The sequence below is a fragment of the Hypomesus transpacificus genome, chromosome 25 (assembly GCF_021917145.1).
Source record: "Hypomesus transpacificus isolate Combined female chromosome 25, fHypTra1, whole genome shotgun sequence".
Classification (NCBI taxonomy): domain Eukaryota; kingdom Metazoa; phylum Chordata; class Actinopteri; order Osmeriformes; family Osmeridae; genus Hypomesus; species Hypomesus transpacificus.
Window position 1 is genome coordinate 589,723 of NC_061084.1, and position 25,000 is coordinate 614,722.

At 49.7% G+C, this 25,000-nt stretch overlaps 2 protein-coding genes across 3 annotated transcripts in view; both read right to left on the reverse strand.

Annotated features, from left to right (window-relative positions):
• Positions 1–7,178, reverse strand: part of dnah2 (dynein, axonemal, heavy chain 2) — a 75,764-nt gene extending 68,586 nt beyond the window's left edge. Inside the window, exons 1-6 of the mRNA XM_047048787.1 lie at positions 7,003–7,178; positions 6,215–6,288; positions 5,263–5,433; positions 4,584–4,812; positions 2,278–2,388; positions 1,840–2,092 (exon numbers count right to left, since the gene is read on the reverse strand). Coding sequence (XP_046904743.1) covers positions 1,840–2,092; positions 2,278–2,388; positions 4,584–4,812; positions 5,263–5,433; positions 6,215–6,288; positions 7,003–7,150 — 986 coding nt within the window. The 5' untranslated portion in view covers positions 7,151–7,178. The remainder of the gene's footprint in view (positions 1–1,839; positions 2,093–2,277; positions 2,389–4,583; positions 4,813–5,262; positions 5,434–6,214; positions 6,289–7,002) is intronic.
• A 3,794-nt stretch (positions 7,179–10,972) lies between these two features.
• serpinh2 (serine (or cysteine) peptidase inhibitor, clade H, member 2) overlaps positions 10,973–25,000 on the reverse strand; it is a 15,098-nt gene continuing 1,070 nt past the window's right edge. Inside the window, exons 3-5 of one of the 2 annotated variants that reach the window (XM_047049256.1) lie at positions 23,903–24,519; positions 20,296–20,693; positions 10,973–12,641 (exon numbers count right to left, since the gene is read on the reverse strand). In XM_047049256.1, the coding sequence (XP_046905212.1) occupies positions 12,333–12,641; positions 20,296–20,693; positions 23,903–24,519 (1,324 nt within the window). In that variant the 3' untranslated portion in view covers positions 10,973–12,332. The remainder of the gene's footprint in view (positions 12,642–20,295; positions 20,694–23,902; positions 24,520–25,000) is intronic. The other variant, XM_047049258.1, reaches the window with a different exon arrangement.

The following is a 25,000-nucleotide window of genomic DNA, read 5'->3' on the forward strand; positions in this document are numbered from 1 at the left end:
CACAAAGCCTATGTGAAAGAGCCACTGATCACGTTTCTAACTTCTCCCTGCAGAACATTCCCACCGTTTCCAACCAGAGCCTGGCTGTGTGTCTAGCGTCCCCACTCTAACTGGGCATAGGCCCCTTGTCCAAACCCTTTCCTCATTCAGCTTAAGCAGACTACTGTGTGTCAGCAGTCAAACCCAGCCTGCGACAAGGCAGGTTCAGGGTGTGTGTGTGTGTGTGTGTGTGTGTGTGGAGAGAAGGAAGATAGACAGAGTGTGTGATTTGACACCCCGCCAGCAATCATCCTTCACTGGCCGCCTAAACTCCACATCCAAGCTGCTGCTTTCGGACGTGGCTGGGGTTCCATTTCCAAATGGATCGTCTCGCCTCGCCGGCTCCTCGTCGCTGCCGTGGTCGTTCTGAGCGCTTTACCAGGATGAAGCCAGCAGCTAGTGAATACAGCTTCAGTTCCCTGGCAGGACGTGCAGCTCCCAGCCTGTCCATTAATCATCCTACTGTCCGGCCCTGCCCTCCTCTGCTCTGCTGGGTCTACAGCACAGCACCTACCACTGCTGTGTGGTCGGGAGGTGGTCTCCACTAGGGACTGTGGTCGACACTAGACTGGACCTGGCTGTGGTCAGTCTCCACTAGGGACTGTGGTCGACACTAGACTGGACCTGGCTGTGGTCAGTCTCCACTAGGGACTGTGGTCGACACTAGACTGGACCTGGCTGTGGTCAGTCTCCACTAGGGACTGTGGTCGACACTAGACTGGACCTGGCTGTGGTCAGTCTCCACTAGGGACTGTGGTCGACACTAGACTGGACCTGGCTGTGGTCAGTCTCCACTAGGGACTGTGGTCGACACTAGACTGGACCTGGCTGTGGTCAGTCTCCACTAGGGACTGTGGTCGACACTAGACTGGACCTGGCTGTGGTCAGTCTCCACTAGGGACTGTGGTCGACACTAAACTGGACCTGGCTGTGGTCAGTCTCCACTAGGGACTGTGGTCGACACTAGACTGGACCTGGCTGTGGTCAGTCTCCACTAGGGACTGTGGTCGACACTAGACTGGACCTGACTGTGGTCAGTCTCCACTAGGGACTGTGGTCGACACTAGACTGGACCTGGCTGTGGTCAGTCTCCACTAGGGACTGTGGTCGACACTAGACTGGACCTGGCTGTGGTCAGTCTCCACTAGGGACTGTGGTCGACACTAGACTGGTCCTGGCTGTGGTCAGTCTCCACTAGGGACTGTGGTCGACACTAGACTGGACCTGGCTGTGGTCAGTCTCCACTAGGGACTTTGGTCGACACTAGACTGGACCTGGCTGTGGTCAGTCTCCACTAGGGACTGTGGTCGACACTAGACTGGACCTGGCTGTGGTCAGTCTCCACTAGGGACTGTGGTCTCCACTAGACTGGACCTGGCTGTGGTCAGTCTCCACTAGGGACTGTGGTCGACACTAGACTGGACCTGGCTGTGGTCAGTCTCCACTAGGGACTGTGGTCGACACTAGACTGGACCTGGCTGTGGTCAGTCTCCACTAGGGACTGTGGTCGACACTAGACTGGACCTGGCTGTGGTCAGTCTCCACTAGGGACTGTGGTCGACACTAGACTGGACCTGGCTGTGGTCAGTCTCCACTAGGGACTGTGGTCGATACTAGACTGGACCTGGCTACAGTGCGGCAGCCTAACTGTATTTCTAGGTGAACTGACGGCTCCACAGCTTATCCCCTTTGTGAACAGTGACAAAGCAGTTTTAGTTAGAATCGGCCATGTGCCAACTCGTCTCGAGCCGTCGACCGCCCCTAGCAGGCCCACAGTCTTCCTGCATCTCCATCTCCCACACGTGCTCCTCTACCTGTATCTGCTGGGCCAGCTTGCAGAAGGGGGGGACGTAGGAGGACTTGCAGAGCTGCAGGGTGGCCTGGATGTGTCTGACCCCCGGCTTCTGCAGCTGCTGGCTGATGCCGGACAGGTCGGCACAGCGGCTCCTCCAGAAGGAGATCTCCTCCAGGGGGCCCGAGCTGTCGCCCATCTCCACCGTCTCCTGGGCGTTCAGCACCTCCTTGATCTGACGCGTCCAGTGGATCATCACCACTGGGGGGGGGGGGGGGGGGGGGAGGGGTAGGGAGAGAATGGGATTTGGAAGGAGGGAGGGAGAGCTGTTGTGTAACACAATACAGGGATGGCTGACCTGATATTTAAAGAGCTTCTCTGTGATGACTTCTGCAATCATGTTACATGCAGACAGACACACACACACACTTCTCCCTCAGTCTTACTTTCCAATCTGTGCACCAGCTCCTTGTCTTTGCTGGCCACCTCAGGGCTGTACTGCATGGCCTCCATGGGGATGTACAGCACTGTGTTCCCCATCAGCTTGAATCTGGTGTCTGTGCACACACACACACACACACACACACACACACACACACACACACACACGCACACGTTATAGCACAAAATTGCATTAAACGAGCAATCATTCTATAATGGCCTCCACTGGAGTGCACAGTATTTCCTACCACAATATGCCGTACGATAATGCAGATTGAGCACATTGCCGTTGGCATCCTGAAACAGAAATAAAGCGAATGAAGCTGAACTTTTGCCGTCTCGGGCCGGTAAGACAAAATGGCTGTGTACGATCCTGTAGGCCCATATCCACAGAGTCATGAGAAGTACCCAGGTTCTCCTGAGGTGAACCCCTCAGGCCTCCTACCCCTCTGAAGAGCTGGCCCATGAGTTGGCGCTGGTTGGAATCAGGTGGTATCTCATACCAAAGGACTCAGTCTAAGGAATTCAACTCATTACACGTGGTGAAATGTTAAACTGAGAAGCTGAAAGGAGGCTAGGCCAGCATATCATTGAGACCAAAGAAGATGGGCTCCCTGACCTGACTAGGGTCATGTTGATTGTGAGAAGATAAATATCAGACAGAGAGAGTGGAAGAGCAGAAAACAGAACAGACCAGAGATACCAGACCCTGCTACAGCCCTGCCTACAATGGCCTTTACGGTGGCAAACAGAGGAAACACAAGGACAGCTAATGAGAAATAAATAATGAGCCAACTCAGACCGAGGTAGGCGAGAAAGAGTTCTGACTGCATGCTTGGTAAAAATATTTAGAGAATGTCTGACTGGGTGTTTGTGTGGTTCATGATTTCTTCTTTCTGTGTTTTATTTGGGCATTTCCGTGTGTGTGTGTGTGTGTGCTTGTGTATCCTGGTACTTGTTGACCTTTGTGAGATTGAAGTGGATGAATGAAGACACACAGGATGAGGTAAAACTCCCCTCCAGGCTAAAGCAGAGCTCTCCATGATTGCTGCTGCTGCTGCTGTGCCGAGCAGGGATCTGGACACCGGGGGCTATATTACCTGGGTTCCCCCGGACCTCACTTCCATATTGATGTAGTAAATCCCACACTTGACTGACTGTGGTTATGGCAGAGGCTCCTTTCATGACATCAGTCTTATTGGCTCAGCCAGTTTCGAACTAAGTTTCGGTTACTCGAAGCACATTGTTTACCCCACAGGCTTGGTTTGTCTTCTTTCTAGACCTTTTCTATCCTTGAAATCGGGTCTCTTATATTGTCTTCATATAATTGACTGAACGGGAATGGTGGAAAAAAGACAACAAAAAAAAAACAAACAAATAAGGAGACAACATATGCAAAATGCTGTTAGACTGGCATGCTGATTACGTTGCTACGAGGTAAAAGCAGTTTGTGATTGTGGTGTGCAGTTTCTGTTTACCCCAACTGTAAAAAGTGGTGTTTGTGCGGTGATTGGGATAATTAGCATGATAACTGAACCATCACAGTGCACCACTACACCTGTGTGATTATGCCTGAGGTTCACTGGGAAGCAGCCTAGCCAGCTCGCTCTACCATTCTGTTGCAGTGGAAGAAGAGAAAGAGGGGGGGGGGGCACTAAAAAACATTCTCGTATGCTGATGCAACATGAAAAGACGATTTCGAATTTCCAAAAAGCACCGCAGCGAGCGAGAGCACCAAACAGATCAAGGGGTCGCTGTCAAGGCGTTGTTTCGTCGAACGAAACGCGACGCAACCTCTATTGTTGTGGATATTATTGTTTATTTCTTTCTCCGGAGGAAAAGCGTTGTCGGAAGGCTGAAAGCTTTTCTCGATAAGTTGATGTAATGGGTAAAAAAGGGAGATGCTTGTGGGAAGAAAATGAGACCTCCCACGGAGAGAGAGGTGGGGAACAGTTTCAGAGAGTGCCACGTTCACAGTGTGCGATGCCGTGTAAGAATCAGGAAAACAAACCAGAGAGCACTCTGTCTTATAGCTAGCCCCCTTAATACCAGAGAATTGATGACAGCACTTTTACCTCATGCCTGTGTAAAGCAATGGGAAACTGCCATATAACTATCACACTTCAGCGAAACGAAAAGAAGAAGAAGACTAAATTCTTATTCAGACCTCAAGCCTTTGTTTGGCTGTTAACCAATTTCCTCCGGAAGCGCTCTCTCCCCACTGCGCATAAGAGGAAAGAACAGTGTTGAGTCCCACCACCAGGTGGCGCTGTGGCCGTACCGAGCGATGGCTTCCGGCGAGAGGGCCCACCTGTGAGGTTGGTGAGGAAGCGGTGCATGTGGGCGGAGTAGTTGTTCTTGATGCTCTCGGGCCAGGCGGTGCTCAGGGTCACCTGGGGGGCGTGGACGCCGTTCATCGTCCGCAGCAGGCTCTCGGTGGCGTCGGCCCGGACGCTGCCAAACTGCACGGCGCTCTCAAAGCCCTCCTCTAGGATGGGCACCTCCGACGAGCGGATGAAGAAGGCCAGCTGCTCCACCACCTGTGCAGAGGAAAGGAGAGGGTGGGGGGTGGGGGGGGGGGGGGGGGGGGGGGGGGGAGAGGGGGGACATAGAGAGGGATTCACAGGGTGTGGATGAGAGAGAGACACGGTGAAAGATTGAAGGAAGCATTGAGAAGAGAGGAGCAGGAGAGAGAGAGGGGGAGTGCGTCCTTTTGACAGGTTGTGAAATCAAGCAATAGAGAGGAATACATAATTGAATTCTGCTTTCTCTGATTCTCTTTTGTGTTCTTTGATAGGAAAGGAAAGCGGTGCAATGCTACAAAACAACATTTGTAATCATTCCTCTGGGCCTCTAGATGCAGCTTGCTTGCTTTCGGGGACTTCATGAGCACAGTCTACAAAGTAAACCTCATACAACATGGTGGTATGCTGTGTGTTTTCAGAAATAGCCGGCACTACTTTACGTCCTAGAGTTTGGCTCTAGAATACCTGAGACGGAATGGCGTACTCCACCCGTAGTCCGGAGAAGGGGTCGGAGTAGACGACCATGATCCTGATGGAGCTGTCGGCGATGAACTTATCCAACGCCTTGTCGTTCTCCTCCGTCCAACTGGCCTCGGACACCCCGGTCAGAGACACCCGCGTCTTAAACAGCCCCCTCTGAAGAGACGTGTGTGTTTGTGGGAAAGGAAGGAGGGAGGGAGTGGAGGAAGGAGGGGATGCGAGTGAATGGTGATTTACTGCAACTGCCACGACACAGCAATCCGCCCCCCAGAGAGCTAATACATCGCATTGTGCTGTTTTAATTTTGTCTCCGTGACGACCTCAACCTCCACACACACACACCCCCACCCCACGGCCACCCCACATCTGAACACAGCAGGGAGAGAGTGAGACTGTTACCTCTGATATTACCCAAATGATATTAGTATGCAGATGATATGGGATGCGGACCGTGCTATCCTGTGGAATAATGTTAGCGGTCACAGGCAGAGCAGAGTGGGGAGGGTTTGATCACAAACACCACCCTCGCACAACAGCTGTTATTTTACAGTTGGGAGTGTGTGCGTGTGTGTGTGTGTGCGTGTGTGTGCGAGAAATTACAGGTACTTTATGGGTCACTAGCTGTAAATGCCAGCGCTGCGTTCCCCTGCCCACAAGTGTAATTAATTCTATTACATCAATTGATGAGAAGGACGGCGATGGTGCCGGTTCAATGACCAGTCATTCGTAATCACCACCTGTTTTCCATATTCTATCCAACCATTTCATTATTATACGACAGATTTTTCCCCTGTTGTTCCAGACACTTGTGAAGGACTTTTGTTGAGTATTCATCAGGAAGAGTTACAAAGCATTTTTATTCCCTTAAATATTAACTGATAATGGACAAGTTCAAGTTAAATCTATTCAATCTCAATTTAAGAGCTTATGTTTTTACCATGCCTATGGTGTAGGTGTCCATGTCTTCTACAACCACTGGCGTTACTGGAATACTTCCCTCCGGAGTCTCATCTATCACACACACACACACGTACACACACGTACACACAAAAAAACATTTCAATAAGCCTAGGAAACCACGGCAACAAAGTGAAAGACAGACATTTTCATAATGACATCGTATTCACTGCATTGTCTGAATAATCTCAGCCTATTCTATCCTTCTGTCATTTTGAACACAGTCATTAGTTTTCGCAGTAGTTATGAGTTTGACTGTTTGGTGCATGTGATAGGATTATGCTGACTACCACTGTATTCTCTAAATGAAGAAAAACCTAATAATGGAAAGCTCAACAAATGTCTTGAAAGAAAAAAGAAAAGACTATATTGAGACATTATTTGCTCTTATAATCACATAATTACATAATTAGAGATCTTAGAGAAAATTACATTATGCCTTGTCATTTGAATAACCTTCTGAGAGGAAACCAGAAACCACATCAAAAGGGGTATGAATAGCTAATCGACCAATTACGTTGAGACAAGGCATGTATGCCACCACCCCATAGAGATAGAAAAGACCTCTAGCTAAGTAACTCTGAGGTAAGTACAGATCAGTACTGTCAAATTTAGAAGGACTGCTTTGTGCGTTTGTGCGCATACGCCTGTGTGTAAACCTAAGAGATAAGATGACATTATAGGCACACAAAAGTCTAAAAAAATAAATAAAAAAAGATCATCTATCGTTAAAAAGGACTACATCCATTTCTGTGGTAGCTCCTGTACCTGCCAGCCTGGCCTCGAGATCCTCCGCTACGGCCTCAGGGCCAGGGGTGGAGCCCTGGTGCTTGCCCTTGCGGCCCTTTCCCGAGCCGGAGCGCTTGGACTTGCCCGAGGATGATCGGCCACTTCGCGCTGTCTCTAGGTCAGCCATGGCAAGGCCCCCTCACGGGCTGTCTCTTCTAGACAGCTAGGGAAGATATAACGGTGGTAAACTGAGTGTTTCTGACAAGGCTTCAGAGTTAAGATTAGAAGCTCAGTGAACAGATCTTAGCTTGCTTTCTTTGAGTTGTGGATTGATGTGATTGAAGGGAACAGTTACAGCAGCCTTGATTACATCCAGTATGCCATGATGTCTCAATTATGGACTTTTACATAATCAAAAACACTTAAGAAGGCCGATTCCCCTACTTGCAAATTAAACATCAGCTTGGTAGTTGCCCGGAGGCGCCCAAGCTTCATTGTATTTACAGTGGGTAATATGTATGTGACTGATGGATGGTGGATATATAAGAAAACAAATATATCCGAAGCAAAAGTAACACAAGAGGGTAAATTGTGAGGTTGAGGTGTGCTTTTATGTAACAGTTTATAAAACTACATAACCACCAATTTTTTTAAAACTAATATATAATTAGGTTTGGGCGGTATGGCCTAAAATATGTACAGTATCAGGAGCCGTCTTTGTTTTTAATACATAATTGCAAATGGGCATTTTATCAGTTTCAATTGTGGACCTGAAATATTTAGCCTTGATATCTAACGTTATACACAACATTAATGCTTAGGACATTACTGGACATTTTCATTTAGAAAACTTTCCGAAACGTAGCGTTATATCTCTTCAGATGGCCAAATTGTTTTGGGCAACACAGTGAAGGTTAGCAAAGAACGTAGAAAGCTCTATACTACAGTGCAATGAATGATGAAGCACCAGTGGTGTAGCTAGTACTGTGCTGTTACAGTTAGCTCTAGCATTAGCTTCACTTATTACCTAAGCAGTCAACCACCTACCTCAGGTAAATGTTGCTAAGTCCTGAAAATGCGTCACGGTATTAGTGAGTTTTGAAATAAATCGTATTCTCCTTCCAACACCGTAGCTATATGTTAGATAAACAATTAAATGGCGAATGTTCGCTGGTAAAACCAACTTTTTCAGTTTCTTTGGCTGCGACCACTCTCGTGCTGCAGCTAGAGTTTGTAGATACGTCTCCATGGAAACGGTGCACGAGAAGGGGTGTGAACGCACGAACAGACACCTTTAACAGGGATTGCAAATATAGGCCTACAAAATTGCAAATATACAACCTTAATTAGTGATTTGGGTCAGGTGTACTGAACAGCAATGCTTTGCCTGACTGGCTGCTTTCAGAAAAAAATATATGAACAATATATTGCATTACCCCTATAAAATAAGCCTACCTATAGGCCTGCATTAATGTGGGAAATGTAAGTTTCCATTGTATAAAGTAGGCTACTTGTAAATGTATTTAAATTGCTGTACGTAATACTTTTTCTTCTATAAAGCATAAAGGACGCAGCGGGGGTAATATAGCACAGGATCACAGAAATCTGAAAATGAGAGCGCGTGCGTTTGTTCGAGAACACACTACCAACTGACACTGCATCTGTCATGTCCTTAAAAAGACGCCACGGTAAGATGGTTCACATTGTGTTTAGTTCTTGTTATTTCTTGTAGTTGTGTTCATTCCCCATTATCCCAACATTTCGCAACACTGTGAACTTGTTTATTTATCTGCCATTCATTCACGTTATTCATTCGGCTTGTCTGACCGAGGCCTAGTCTTTTCAAATGTCAACATGAATTTCCAAGAGGTTACACATCTTGAAACATCTTTATTTACTCGACTCAAACATGCCTTTTCTCTCTCAAGCTTTTAAGAGGAACAAGGTGAAAATGGAAGGACATCTGTAGGCCTCCTGTCTGTGACCCTTGAGAATCTGAGCCACTTGCCTTTTCCACTAAAGGGTAAGTACTGTGTCTGGAATGCCTTCGGACTCAAACAGAGTGCTCTTCGCTTCTGCTGCTCTTTCTCACTCCTTTCCTGCTCTGGGACTGGTTGCAGAGCACTCCCAGCAGAACCATGACAAAAGGCAGCAAGGGAGATAAAGTCCAGGGCCCAATGTTATTTTTTATTTAAAAACAAACTATAAAACTTTAAACTCTTTAGATGTGGTTCCACTCTTGGCTGAGATACTGTCACCCTGCCACTCCAACCAAGCCCCATAATGAAATTCAACTCAATTACCTGTCCACTCCACAGACAGTCTGGTATCGCCAAACTAGACTGTGCCTTGCAGCTACTGTGTCTGCTAGACATACTAAAACGTACAACAATTTGTACAAACCACATTAAACAAAAATAAACCCACAGAATGCTCCCCTCTATGACGTTCTAAAAAGTGTATGTTTTCCAAAGCTTGTATATTGAATCAATTCATTTCTTTTTAAATATGAAAATCCGTACAAAGTAGGTTGACAGAACCCTTGTCCGTGTTAACTGTTTACTGGCGAGATGCTTTGGAATCTCAGAGCAGGCTGAAGGAAATACTAAACGCTACACAGACGTCTTTTTAAATCCTCCTTTGTGCTATACACCCAATCCCCCCCGCCCCCAGGTTTCCCCAACAGTGGGTGAGGTGGTACAGGCAGGCAGCCATGCATCTGGCTGCTGCTGTTGAGATTATTGTGATGGTGAGTCAGCAGGGTGGCCTATGGATGCCTGAGAGAGAGAGAAAGAGAGAGAGAGAGAGAGAGAGCGAGAAAGAGAGATGTTCACAGCCTACGCCCCCGGGTCCATCAGCCCCTGTCAGTAGAGCAGGTTTTTACACCCCACCTCGTCTCCTGGCTAGCTAGCCACTGTACTGCATCTCCTCCTTTCATAGTCAGAGCTGTACTGTAGCCTTTGCGGTTCCTGCACAATGCTCTTAATTACCTTGTACTTCACAGCTGTGGGGTGGGTGTAATTGGCTGTTGGACAACACACATGCACACACACTCTCTCACACACACACACACAATCACCCTCTCTCAACATGTTATTACAGCTACAACAACAAATGATTGCTTCATTCCTCTCTACCCTGATACACTGTGTGATTAGGCTAAGCTCTGTTGACGTTTGGTCCCCTGTTTGAGCTCCAGAGAGCTAGACTTCTGTGCTGTAGAAGATTTGAGGAAGGTTGTGCATTTGTGGGTTTCAGTCTGATCTCTGCACAGCCCATTACAACAGCTGTGCCAGGACTGATGTACTGCACATTCACACTTTTACCCCCCAGAGAAACGACATCCTTCCTCTTTTGGTCTCAGACCTCGCCCGCCGCAAGAACCTAATAATCTCAAAGTATGTGTCTGTCTGTACAGTACCTGTGTGTGAGGCCTGCCAAGCACTAAAGCATACTTTGGAATCAGATGGAGCGGGGGAAAAAAAGAATATAAAACTCTTTAATAAAACATGACTGAGCAGGGACACGTTCTTTTTTAAGATTAATGGCAAGGAGCGTCGTCTTTTCTTATTTCTTTTTTTTTCCATTCCTCCCGTTTTATTTCTCAATAATTCATTTGTGGAGAAATAAGGGACTGTTTTCCTCCCCGCTTGTTTTGTAGCCTTTGGAAAGTTTGTCAGGGGAAGTTTTGGACGAAGGGAAGGAAGGGAGGCATTCAGTGTTTAAGAACGCTATGGCAGCGGAACTTTCTAGGACCCACGAGTCTTCAATTTGTCTCCACTCAGAGCTCAATATCTGACACGTCTAGGGCTCTAAATCTAGTTTCATACCCCTGCGAGGCTTTGGTCCGGACAATATATTTCTGTGCAGAGAAGTATTAGAAAATAGCTTCGTGTCTGGGCCTACAGTACCGTATATCACGGCTGTCAAGAACAGGACAGGTGTTGTTTTTGCTACACTAACGACTAGGCCCACATGCTTTGAATTATACGCCCGATTGATGCTGAAAGTAGGTAATTGAAATATAAAAGAGATTGAAAAAGGCAATACCGTCTTGAAATAAGACCATATTTTATTAACACTGAAAAAGAAATAACTCTTGTTGACGCGTTCGACAAACAAAATGATTTCTTCCAACCCACCGCGGTAATGTATTAGGGTATAAAACTCAACATCTTGCACCACAGTCGATGGCAGCGTTTAGCTGACTGCGTTCACTCACTTCCCTCGCCTCTCTCGTTCTCTAATGCACCACAGGGCCATATGAAAAGCCCATATTGAATCAATAACACAGATGATGGCCGTAATAACCATCAAATCAAGCGCATTCAAGGCGACGGACACAATTGGTTACAGCGTATTAGCAGAGGGCGACAAGGCAGCCAGGGCCTCCATTGATCCCTGATGGAATTAAGAGATTGAAAGGTTGGCCGTCACCTCCACGTTGTTGACAGCCATTCTGAGTCATTAGCGCCATTAGCATTAAGCTGGCCCATCAATAACCACTCGGCTGAGTGATCGCTCTCCCCAAGATGCCACCCGGGGGAACGCTGCGACCCCCCTGCCAGCTTATCTGGCTGTGTACCGTCAACGGGGGCACCCTTGATGTGACTGCCACGCATACCAACACACCCCCCCGCTGGGTCGTCAATCTGTCTCCTGGAAGGACTCGGTGAGTCTCCGTCCGGCGAGCGGCCGTGTTGTTGAAAGTCAGTCAGCGCCAGGTCTTTGTCAGCGTGTTTGTTAGTGTGCTCCTGTTTTTCAGTTTGTCACTGTTGACTCTCTCACCACTGCCAGTCCTCTGAGGTCCAATCTGTCACGGCCTGTATGCGTGTTTGGACGAGCGTGTGTGTGCGTGCAAGTTTTTGTCTTAAAAGATCTTTCAAATATGGTAATTCTCTAGTGTTTCCACTCGTGTGTGCCACAAGTGTCAGTGTGTCTGAGTCACGACGTGTCAGAGTCCTGAGTGTCAGTGATGCTATGTGACAGCCAGCCTCAGTCTGATACTGTGTCAGAATGAATGGCATAGCCAAGTCTCTCTGGGCCAGTCTCAGCTTACAAAACACAAAGCAGTCTGTTACAGTGGAACAAGTGTGTGTGACTAAGTGAGTGCGTGCGTGTGAGGGAAAGAGAGTGTGTGTGCGTAAAGTACAAAAATCTTAGTTGCTGGGTTATTTTGAAATCCTGTGTGTGAGTGTGTGAGGGAGAGTGTGTGTGTGTGTGCATGTGAGGGAGAGTGTGTGTGTGTGTGTGTGTGTGTGTGTGTGTGTGTGTGTGAGGGAGAGCGTGTGCGCATGTGTAGCGTGCATTCCCGTGCGTGTGATTGAGATGGTGTCGGAGGGGCCAGGCAATGTTGGGTCTGGGTGGGTCTACAGCTCGTCATGGAGGGCCTCCCCCTCCACCAGGTCCACAGCCCCCAGCAGCAGCAGGACCCCAGTGCTGTTGTCCCTCACCAGGACAACGAAGGAGTGGTCCGCGTAGAACACCTTGGGCTTCTTCTCCACAATCTCGTCCCCCAGCTCCGCCGCCCCCTGCCCAGCCTCGGAGCCCAGCTCCAGGGAGGCCCAGTGTAGGACTCCCCCCAGGTGGAGATTTCCCTGGTTCTTCCCAAAGGCCCCGGAAAAATCAGCAGTCTTCTGGTCGCAGGCATCGGTCAGGCCCAGTGCTGACAGCTGCTTCTGCCAAACACAAACAAGCAGCGTGGAAAGAGAGTGAGAAATCAGGACTTTGGATACATAAACACTAACTCAATTCAAATCCCTCAACTGACAGTTTCCCTAAACCTCTTCACACACCCAGAGATGTCAGCTCGAGACAGCATAGACGCCGCAGATCAATTATGCAAGCGGAGACAAGCTGAAAAGTCCAAACAATGAGAGAGTGGATTTGAACATGTGGTGACAGGGATGGCAGACGGGGCACCCTGCCCTTTTGTAAACTCACAGAATGATCAACACAAACACACCCTGCCACAACAACAACAACAACAACAATAACCAAACAGCCCCCAATCTATCAATAACATTTCACACAAACCCTTTTTTTCCCCCATTTTTATTTCTCCCTCAAATTTGGTCAAGTGACAGTTGCCCTTGTTGCGACTCGAGGTACAAAGCTATGGGGAGACTAAAGGGAGTAAAGATAGAGGGAGGGAAGATAAAGGGAGTAAAGAGCGAGGGAGGGAAGGAGGGAAGGGATGGAGGAAGTGGCCCATGAATAATGGAGGAGTGTTGCCCGGCGACCTCAGCCCCCCCCCCCCCCCCCCCCCCCCCCCCCCCCCCCCCCCCCCCCCCCCGCCCCCCTCCTTTGTTTTCCCTCAAATATGAATTCCACAGGAAGACGCGGCTGACAGGTACTTTATACACCCACGGCGCAGGGCCACTCTCTCTGACAGGCCTGGACGTAGAGGTGTGTGTGGCGTGTTTGTGTGAGTGTGTGTGTGGCAGGGGCCCGGGTGTATGTGAGAGAGTGAGAAGTGAGTGAGTGATGATGCTGTTCTCTGTATAATCTCGCAGGTTAGCCTTCGCAGGGGCTGTCTTCTCATAATGTCAAACTGTCACCCGAGTCGTGAAATATTCAAAAGTTTGTGAAAGGTGGATAAAGGAGGTTAAGTTCTTGTAATCAGGTTCCTGAGAAGCATTTTAATGCCCTTGTGTTACGACTTGCAACAAGAACAGAGCCTGCAGTTCTATATAATTTAGATGTTATGGATGAGTTAATAGCCAGGGAACTTGTGTCAGCTTAGTGTCTTCCCCCTCTAGATGGAATAACTAGATCGACTTCCTCCAGTGTGCATGGTGTGCCCTAACTCCCCTCCCTTGGCCTGTCCGCTCACACGGCAGTCCTCACACACACACACACACACACCACCCCCTGCTCTAATGCACTTCTATTGTCCTCATCCATTATTCCTCCTTTCTTCCTCCCTCCTTCCGTCCTCCACCACTTCATCACTGTCTCTCTCTGCTGCTCTGCCACTTCCCTGGCATCCTCATCCTTCATCCGCGCCTCTCGCCTCTATTTTATCCTCCTCCGTCTCACTCCCTCCATTTCTCACTCCGTCTTTTTCCCTCCGCAACTCATCCTTCTCTTTTTCGACCGGCGCCCCCCTTGTATACATCACTCTCCCCTGCCCTCCATCTCCATCGGCAATCATTTCAAGGTTTTCGCTCCTAATCTTCCAGCAAACAGAAATAGACTGCAGCCAGTGAATTCTTCACCTCGTGGAAGATGGATGCCCACCATGAAGTAAAACATAGCCAGAACAGAGTTTCCCCTCCTCCCATCTGAAAACAGTCTCCGGCAGAGACCTTGGTTGGCCTGACCTTAAGCAGCTTGTTGCCAAAGCAGCAACATAAAACCGTGCCTCACCACGACAATACTGTCACCAGCTATTACGCTCACGTGCGACATTAGCTGGAAACCTCTTCCCCTTCACCAACCCCACCCCTCGTCTCCGTGTCTGCTACAGAAATAGAAAACGACCCAGCTACCTCACAACCCTTGCTGTCTCCTTGCCTCCATCTCCTACGCCCAAATCGCAAAAGCTCACTCCTGTGGAAGGGGATAAACTCGGAGGCTCACTTCATGTTTTTTAAACCACCGAGCGTTTAAAAACGAAGCGCCTTGTGTGGCACCGGGGCCCCTCAGCAGGGGGGTGATGACTGGGCCGGAGAGACCTGCTGCTCTCGGGGTGTGGCACACCACCTTATGGACCCTCGGGGACCCGCTGTCTTTCTGCCTCTTCATCTCTGACTCTCTCTCTCTTTGTTTCTCTCTCTCCGTCTGCCTGCCTGCAGAGGCTGTACTGAGGGACCACTTGCTGACGTCCATTGTCAGATACGGTTTGGCACAAAGCTATCCGTTTGAAGCCACTCAGCGCTACATCCACCGCCGGTCTAGCTGTGTGACTGCCTCTCTCCCTCGGTCTGCCCCTGCTCTGTATGCAGGAGAACGGCTAACGTAGCCTTGAGCTGTGTGGTTAACTGGGCCCGCATGGCAACTCTCTGGTGTGGAGCGCTCGGTATCCAAATTAATTAACCGGACGATTGAAGAGAGTAAGTGGATGTTGGATGAACCTCGGGATGAGGGAGTTAGCTACGGAGGGCAGTAGCGCTGGCCGAGTGGCAGGCAGGGAAGCAGGCTAGCTAGCTACAGTAAGCTGGATATCCGACCGGGTCGTAGCGTTGGGTTTTAATAGAGAAAGCAGGCTCCATGGGCACACTGTGATCCAGGCTGGGAGATGAAGAAAGGGGACAAGGAAGGAGAGGGGCTAGAGGAGATGAAGAAAGGGGACAGGGAAGGAGAGGGGCTAGAGGAGATGAAGAAAGGGGACAGGGAAGGAGAGGGGCTAGAGGAGATGAAGAAAGGGGACAGGGAAGGAGGGGCTAGAGGAGGTGAAGAAAGGGGACAGGGAAGGAGAGGGGCTAGAGGAGGTGAGGGTATGTCTAAATTGCACTCTGCGTAGCTGCTTATTGCATGTGGAGTTAAGGGACTCACTCATGAAACAACGAGAATGTAAATAAATTAAACTCAACCCACGATCATGTTCCTTCTCTCTCACTTTTCCTCCACTACCCTAACATATTCCACCTCTCCTCTGACATCTCTCTCTCCTATTCCCAGCATTGGGCCACCTTTTCTGTATAATTCATCGGCGACTGCATATTCTATTGACATGCTTAACAGCATAAACAATATCTATAAAGTTGAGAACATGCATTATGCATGCAAGAAAGCAGGGTTACACACAAACAGAGCATAGGCCTTTCGTCTATGAACATCTACAATTGTGCAGAATGAGAATACTGTGAGTGGGTGGGAGGATGTGTGTGGGGTAGTGACATCATTGTCAGCCCTGATCTGTGTGTGTGTGTGTGTGTGTGTGAGAAGGTCTCTCTCCTTAAGCCCCAGCAGCTCATCAGCAGCTCAGCCCACAGATGTCTTATTTACATGAGCTTTTGCTTTTTACCTCTCCGACACTGTCAATATCTTGCCTCTTTTCCATTTGATTCCCCTCATCCACCCTTTTCTTTCCCTCACTCTCCTTCTAGACCACAGTTGCACAAGGTCAATTTAAACTACACTTTACTGTCTCATGAAAAGCAATGAGGTTTGAAGTATTGAAGTATAGGCTAGTAACTGCAGTCAATGAAACACTTGTCATTAATCACTAACACTGGGTTGTGGTTGAAGGTAGAGGCCTCTGTCTTTATGCTGTGTACCGTACTGTGCTCTTGTAAATATTTCATCACCTCTTGACCTCATTAGCCATGATTGAGTGAACTCCTGTTTGCCGACTCATACGTCTTAGTCCGTATAATTCCTGATCCAGGGTGTGTGTGTGTATGAGCGCACGATGTGTGTGTATGTTTGAACCAGGGAGAGAGCCATCACGGGGGTTAGCCAGTGACCTCCAGGCCAGGCTTGTTAGAGAAGACCAGAACTGTGGCTTCAGCCCTCTCCCTTTCTCTCTCCCTGTGTGTCTCTCTCTCTTTAGCAAACCCTGGCTTCTCCAGCAGGGCCTGTCCTTCACTAGAGGAGAGACAGGCCCAGAGCTCGCTAGCTATTTATAGTTTTCGCCGCTTTCCACCTTGTCCCCTGGCATTCGACCCCCTCCGCCCCCCACCCCACCACCTCCTAGCCCCTCCGCCCGCTGAATGTCACTCTTATTCAGGTCAGCGGGGCCCAACGCCCAGTCACTGAGCTCTGCCACATGAGCACACGTGAGCCCTACCACCAGGAGCCACATCCGAGAGGAGGAGGATGTGGCACAGTCACACACATGACTCAGGAGATGAAGAGAGAGGGGAGTGGAAGGGGAGGATGTGCGTGTGTGTGTGGGAGGAGAGGGGGTGCGTGTGTTTGTGGGGGGGGGGGGGGTGCGCGTGTGTGGGGGGGGGGGGGAGAGGGGGTGCGGGGGAGGCAGGGAATTGTGATTGGGTAGTTAGTGACGGTATGACAGCGAGCGTGCATCAGCCTTCCCCTGATCATTCGAGTTTGTTTGTTCCAGATGTAACCCCCTCCCCCTCCACACCACTCCAAATCGGGGGCTGTCCTCGATCCTGACAGACAGAGGGGTAAACAGCATTAACGTGCCGTGATGAGCAATATCTTCTCTACCCCATTGGAGGCGAGAGCGTGCGGGAGAGGCGCTGGCAGGGCTCCCGAGCATGCCTGTCTGCGGCTGGCCAAGAGGAGAGAGGGATGAGAGAGGGATGAGGGGGGGATGAGGGGGAAGGGAGGAGCAGAGGAGGTAGAGAGGAAAGAGGATGTGGAGCAGAGTTAGTAAAGAGCTTCAGGGGCTTCAGTAATGATTCCTCAAATACTTTCTGAGATGGGGGGGGGGGGGGGGGGGGGGGAGGGGACGACGACCAAGAAGAGACTGACAAAGAAAAACATAGAAAGTAGGAAGATATAAACTATTCTTCATGTGGGTTATATAAGACGGACTGTATACAGTAGCCTATTGAACAGTGTGGTTCTCTTCGAATGCCCTCCAGCATCTGAGGCGAGTGCATCCGAGTGTGCTCTCTTTTTTTAAACTCTTCTGACCTTGTAGCCATATTCTGGAGAGATGTTCTCAGTCTCCGAACCCAGACCACCTCCTGTGTATCAGAAGGGCAGGAGGCACCATGTTAATGTCAAAAGCTTGTTCTTCAGGGCAGGCCTCAGCAGACAAGGCTACATGGCTTCCTGACGTCTGTGGAGGCCTCAGCGTGGTTCGACCGCAGCGCCACGCTCTCTCCAAGATAGGAGACATATCCTCCAGAGTTTGCCACTCTGTCACACAGGCAAAACTGCACTGCTACATTTAGGCAAAACAAGATACTGTAGGATCCAGTCAATGTAGGCCAGCACTGGGAACATGTTTTGTTTTTTTCTTGCTAGTTTTAGACATCCTCCTCTATCTGGAAACTAACTATTTTTCTATGTTCCCCCCTCCATGAGTTGAGGTCACGTAAGGATAACATTAAGAAACTCTAACCTCTTCCTCTTTCCTCTTCTCCACAGACATAATATGGCATACAACAACCACACCCCGCCAACTGACACTACCAACCTTCCCCAAATGCTGCCCTGGCCTGGGACCCCTGTCCCAGGGGAGACCCCTGTCCCAGGGGAGACCCCCCATAACAGCCTCCCTGTGGGGCCGTGCGTGGATCTGGGCCGGCGTCTACGCCCGTGCTACGGCCCCCGCGGCTTGGCCAAGTCCCTCCTCTTCCGTTTCTCCCAAGGCTTTTCCAGCCAACCGGTCAGCAGCCCAGATACAGCCTCGGTTCTGACCCACATGAAGCTGGAGGACCCCCAGGCTCTAGCCCTGGCCTCCTTCGCCTCCACCCAGGCCAAGGAGCATGGCGATGGGGCAGCCCTGGTGCTCTTTTTGGCCTCCTCTCTCTTAAGCCAGGCCAGAGAGCTGCTGGCGCTGGGGGTGACTGGGGCTGAGATCCAGGCAGGCTACAGGAAGGCTTGTGGCAGGACCCTGCTCCTCCTGGAGGGGATGGGCTGTGGGCGGCTGGTGGAGCCCAGAGAGGAGCTTCAGGTGAGGGATGTCTTTAGGGGCTTCCTGGCCTCCTGGCAGCCCGGGCTGGATGCCCTGCTGGAAGGGCTGGTGGCAAAGAGCTGCGTCCACAGCTGGAGACCGCTCACCTCAGGAGTCAGGGGTGAGGTGTGGGAGGGGGTGACCTTTGACCCCAGCTGTGTCCGAGTCTGTGTGGCGCTGGAGAGGGAGAGCACCACAGAGGGATCAGGGAGAGAGGATGGAGAGATGGATGGAGATGGAACGGTAGTTGGAGAGAAAGAGAAAGAAGCCTCAGGAGAGGAGGAAGAGAGGGAGGAGGAGAGGGCAGGAACAAGAGATGAGAAGGGAAGTTGTAGGGAAAACAAGGAGAAAAAGAACGAGGAAGAAATTGAGGGAACTTTAGAAAGAAAAGAAGAGAAGGACAAGGAGAGGGATTTTCAAGAGGACCAAACAGAGAAAGAGACAGAGGGCCACGATAAGACAGAAAATGAGGAACCACAAGAGAAAAGTGCTTGGATACAAAAAGAGGATCAAGAAAAGAGTAATAGAGCAATAGAGAAGAGGAGTGAAGATAGTGAGGAGGAGGAGGAGGACAGAGTCTTAGACGACTGGGTGGATCTAGGCCTGGAGATATGGGCAGCCAGTCTAGATGAAGACAGAGTGGAAGGGGTGGTATGGACCGAGGAGATGAATGTAAGAGATAAAAGAACTGCTGCAAAAAAGATAGACAGAGTTTTCAAAGACCTGCCATCTGTCAGCATACATGGCAGTGTCTCCAAACTGATAGGACACTTCTCCTCCACGCGTCAGATGCACAAACATATTGGCTCTGTGCACTTTATCCAGCACAAACGCAGACTGCATAGACCACAAGGTCGTCTGACCAGCCCAGCCCCTCGCCCACCTAGCTACCACATCCACCATTCTCCCAGGAAGACCCATCCATCCCCCAGGCGAATGCACCCAGCCGACCCCCACCAGAGCCTCCCTCTTCAGGCTAGTGTTGTGGTGGAGGAGCCCCTGGATGGAGAAGCCTGCTCCAAGGTGACAGTCACCCTGCGCAGCCCGGACCAGACACTGCTGGACAGCGCCGAGCAGGCCGTGGCTGCCTCCCTGAGGGTCTACCGCTCTCTCCTAACGGACCCCAGGGTCGTCCCCGGGGCGGGGGCCTCTGAAGTTAGCCTGGCTGTGGGGTTGACCCAGTACGGGCTGGGCCTGGTTGGCATGGAGCAACTGGTGGTCCATGCCTTTGCCCAGGCCCTGCTGGAGCCAGTGAAGATCCTGGGAGAGAACGCTGGGACCCCAGCTGACCTGGCCACGCTCAGGGGCTGCATGAGCCGCTGGGCGGGTCAGGGGGAGGAGGAGGAGAGCCCAGGGCTGGGTCAGGGGGAGGAGGAGAGCCCAGGGCTGGGTCAGGGGGTTGTGGACGGTCTAGGATGTAAGGCTAGTGCCATACAGAGAGCCACAGAAGCTTCTCTCACCATCCTAACTGATCTCCTCAGCCAAAGACCGGAGGAGGAGGACAGGAGTCAGAACTTCTACCCAAGACTAGTCAGCACACCGCTCCCATCACCTCCTCCATCAGACAACACAGACATTATATAACATAAATATTATATTTATATAAACTAATTTATATCAAAATATATATTTGTCCAAGTTATTCATTTGTTTGTCTATCTATTCTACCCGATCCATTACAAAAGAAACTACCAAAGATCATCCTCTGATTAAGTGTGACCTACAGTACAGAAGAACCGTTAGCCTCTGTATGCCTATGTCGGCCTGCAAGGTAAGAGGTGCGTGTGTACCTGTAGGCTTAGAGTGCTGCTGAGGTTGGCCCTGGGCAGGGATATGGCCACGCTGGTGGAGGAGGTGTGGTTCAGCCACTTGGCCAGCAGGTCCAGGCTGAGCAGCTTGTCCAGGCGGGCCAGGCTCTCCACGTGGAAGGGCATCAGCAGCACCACGCTGGCCCCACCCCCCCACAGCCCCAGCTCCAGCACCTGCACCATGTTCTCCACATCCTCGTAGTGACGGTGAGGAGTGGGAGGGTGAGTATGTGGAGAGAAAAAAACAATGCAGAGCTGAAAAAGTGACGCATGAAAAAGTGGTCTACCCGCTCTGTGCATCATGGGCACCTTGGTGTACTTGGCTCCCAGGAAGGTGCGAAGATCTGAGGTGTCCTCATTAAACTCTCTTTCCCACAATCCTTTGGGAACGCAGGGACATAATTACATTGGAACATTTGAATGCTGTGAATGTGTAAAGTCGGATTCCACATGGATATGCTTGAATGAAAAAATAGTGTATATGGACCTACTGGGTTAAAAGGGATAGGGAATGTTCTGATAATCATAGCAGAGACCCACACAACGAAGCCTTAATGTGGGCCACTTGATTGACAGGCCCAGTGTTCCCCTTGGCAATAAAATGTCATTGGTTGAGGTGGACAGGTCACTGGGCGATTGTGCAGAAGGCAAGTGAATCCCATCATTTAATGGCTAGTAGTCCCATTTACCATTCAGACCCATTCAACTAACAGCTAGCATTAGCTCACCTCTTGACTACACTCAATTTCGTTGGACCTGACAGACTTCAAATTGCACCTCGGTAATAAAGTACTTCTCACTATAACCCAAGACCTTTCGCTGCCCCTTTAGATAAAGAGGAGAACATCACAAAGAGGGGCAGCTCGATTGGAGAACAAAAAGTAGATAACGACTTTGAAATCTGCCCTGTCACTCCTCGCTAACGCCACCCGCTGCAGCATAGGCCGCGGCTGGAACCCGTTGGCTTCCTGGGAGCTGCACCAGCGATGCTGGAGTCAGGTGGGTGAGCGGTTAAGGAATCGGGCTATTCATCAGACGGTTGCCGGTTCGATTCTAGCTTTGCGAAATGACGTTGTGTCCTTAGGGCAAGGCACTTCACCCTACTTGCCTCGTGGGAATGTCCCTGTACTTGCTGTAAGTCACTCTGGATGAGAGCGTCTGCTAAATGACTGAATGTAAATGTAATGGCGTACGGCACGTCGGAACGCGCTCCATCTTCCCGGACAAGCTCACGCTGGAGCTCGAAGTGTCCCGTTTCTGTGATTTAGAACGAAATGAAACTAGATCGGCGTAAACAAAAGTGCCGCATCTGAGGAATGAGGTACCTTCTGGCGGTCATGTGACATGACGGTATGACGGGGTGTTTTCCACAAAAGTGAGGGGTTTATCTGGCAAAGCGGCCCTCTGGCTGGCATTCAGGAATACACAGTGATCTGGGTTTGCGTGTGTGGGTGTGTGGGCCTGTGTCTAGACAAGGTAGTGTGCTCAGGGCTTTGGTAGAATTATATGAACCCAGCCCTGCATTGCAGAGGAGGCTGGCACCTATTAATAACAATAAGCTAAACAATGACAACTGTGCAGTAATGAAAACAGTCCCCCCACGCTCCCAGATCCATAGCACAACACATTCTGGCTTCTAACTACAATCAATTGAGCCAACAACTTTCCTCCCTCCTTCCGTTGTTCCCTTCATCTTCTCACTGATTACGAATTGTTGTGGCGGTGCGGAACTATTATTAGAGGTTAAATATGCACGGTTCTTTTTTCTTTCTTTTTTTTTTCAACTCTCCTTTGTTGCGTTATCTGTGGGTTTTCTCGGCAACTGGTTTGCTGAAATCCCGCAATTTTTTTCCCCCTCGTGTTTGTTTGTCTAACGCCAGAACAAAGCCTGCATTAATTAACAAGTATGGACTGGAACTCCCAAGGTAGGCCCCTTTTACATCCTACCACCATGTCTGTCAATCTCGCTCTCTCTCTCTCTCTCCTTTCCTCTCCCCCCCCTCTCACAGCAGGACACCACAACTTCTTTTTTACTTTTCTCCCTCCCTCTTTTCTTCCCTTCTTTACGTTTCTCTCCCTTCTCCTTTTCTTCCCAGAACTTTGCCCACCTGCCCCGCCCTTTCCCTGCCATCTTTCTCTTTACATTTCTCTTGCTCCTTATTCCTCTCTCCATTCTCTTTGCTTTTCACAATCCTCTTCTACCCCCGCTAATTGCACCCCTCGTCATCTTCCATCCACCCCCTCCTCTCTTTCTCCGGTTCTGTTGTTCTCTCTGGCGCTGGGAGGGAGAGAAGGGAGGAAGACACAGTACAGAGCTTTTTCATTCCGCTTTTCAATAATTAACTAAAAAAGAATGAAACAGAAACAAACAATAACAAGAAGAAGGAACCAGATGTCGTTGCCACGGCGAGAGGATCCTCAGCCACCATCACAACAGAGAAGATGATTTTCGGAGAATGCTGCATCATCACAGGCCGAGAATGTTTCAGGGCCAAAATTCACCAACAAATAAATGTATTAGGATAGAGCGCGGGCAGTGGCTGACAAGGGAAGAAACATTGACTTCTTTTTAAATTATAAATCAAAACTCGGAATCCAATTTGCGTAATCTAATTCCTGCGCTGTAATCTATTGCGTGATCTAATTTGTATGTTTCATCCCCAAAATTAATGAACTAACTAACTACCGCTCTACATAAAAACTAATTCAGTGACAAAGTCAAAAACATCAAACAAAGAAAATTAATTAGATTGCTTATCAATCTACAGTCGGTGGAAATGCTATTTTCTGAGGGATGTCTGTTGGTTACTATGTTTCCCTGACAATCTCCCTCTCTCTCTCTACCTGAATAACCTGGAGGGAGAGAGACAGAGAGAGAGTGTAGAGAGGGAGAGAGTGTAGACAGAGCCAGCAGTGCTGAGCGTGAAGCTCACACTGGCACAACCGTAGATTGAGGCCCACTCCTCATTGCCCCTCCGCTGCAGATTTTAAGCGCTGCAGACTTTAAGCGCTGCAGACTAGCAAGGCTGCAGACTGTGAAAGCTGCAGACTCGGAAGCACTTGGAGCACAGATGCCAGGCCTGACGCCAGGAGAGAGAGAGCCAGGACACTTGTTACTCAATTATTTAAGATGACACATCACCCCTCCCGACAGAAGATAAATAAGCTCTCAGTGATAGACCAGAGAATCATCCTTTATCTGCTGCGTCCACCAGCTGGGGTCACACACACACACACACACAGGTGGGCATGCTGCTTGGCACACACACTCTTCACTAGGCGAGCTGGCACGTACGAAGTGCTGAAGGAATACACACACATGCGCATAAATCATATTTACGGCTCAACATAGACAACCAACCACCCACCCACCCACATCTAAGGGACCCCCACCAGGTTAGACTGTCTAATACACAGATGTAAATGAGGACAGAGCATCTCTAATTATACTAAATGAGGTTGCACACACAAAGCTATTTACACACTCATCATTCAGTCCTCCACAAATGAGTTTTACATTTCCTGCAACAGTACTGTGAGAAGGGGTGTAAAGTGGACTGAATGTTCTAGCATGGTTGTTTCTTCTCACCTTTAAAATGCAGGGCGTTGGCCACGACCAGAGCTCCAGTCTTTGTCTGGATCTCACCCCTCAACGGAGCTCCTTCCACCCCACCCATGCTCTCCTTCGCCCAGGCATGGAACTGTTTCAGGTCCCTCTTGGAATCCCCCTGGCCCAGGGTCTGATGTTTCAGCCCAAACTTTCCCTTACTCTCCTTCATCAAACCCTCACTCAGCTGTGGCCCCTGCTTGGAGAACACAGCAGAAGAGCTGTGCAGTCTGAAGCTGGTGCCATTAGCCTCACTGAGAGACTGCAGCCCCCCTGCCAGCTCCCCAGCCTGGCCAGGTTTCTTGGAGAAAGTGGGTGTCTGGAGGAGGTCATGGAGCTGCTTGGCGGTGGTACCCCCAGCCCCTCTACCCAAAGCCCCCAGGGAGGAGGCCAGGAGCAGTGGGGAGAAGAGGGTGTTGAGGGCCCCGGACTCGGAGCGGAGGGTCTGGTACAGGCGCAGACCTAGGGCCCAGCTGGAGTCACCCATGGGTGGGGGACTGGCAGGGGCCTCCTGGGTAGATGCCCCAGAGAGCCCCTGGACCAGCAGGGCCAATAGTGTTATCAGGTGAGAGATGGACACTGACTGCAGCATGGCACACCTGGGGAAGCAGGAGAGAAGACATTTGATTTAGTTTTGGTTTCCCCAATGATGGACAATAAAATAACCAAAGGTTTTTCGCTAGGATGTCTTTCAATGAGTGTAAAACCCAGCAAGCCACGGACTGTCTGTATTTGGCCTTGCTTTTAGGAAAATAGGTCACAGAACACTACACTTCCTTAGTCTACTGTCTCCATTTAAAAAGAAAAACTCTTCAGCTCAGACGGAATGCAAATTAATAGCTCTTTCAATTCAATGTCAAATTTTCGCACTGTGCTGCCAAATTAGAGATAAATCTTGATTAGACTTTAGATAGGCTACATATATGTAAGCTCGTGAAGCTTCATTCGTTAGTTCGAATGAAGCGCCCCTTTCAACGAAAAACCCGAGTTTACTGACAAGCGGATAACGACATTACGTGAATGACGTCTGTTTATCTCTTGTAATATTTCGAGGACGAAGCGAAAGTGAAAAATCCTTTG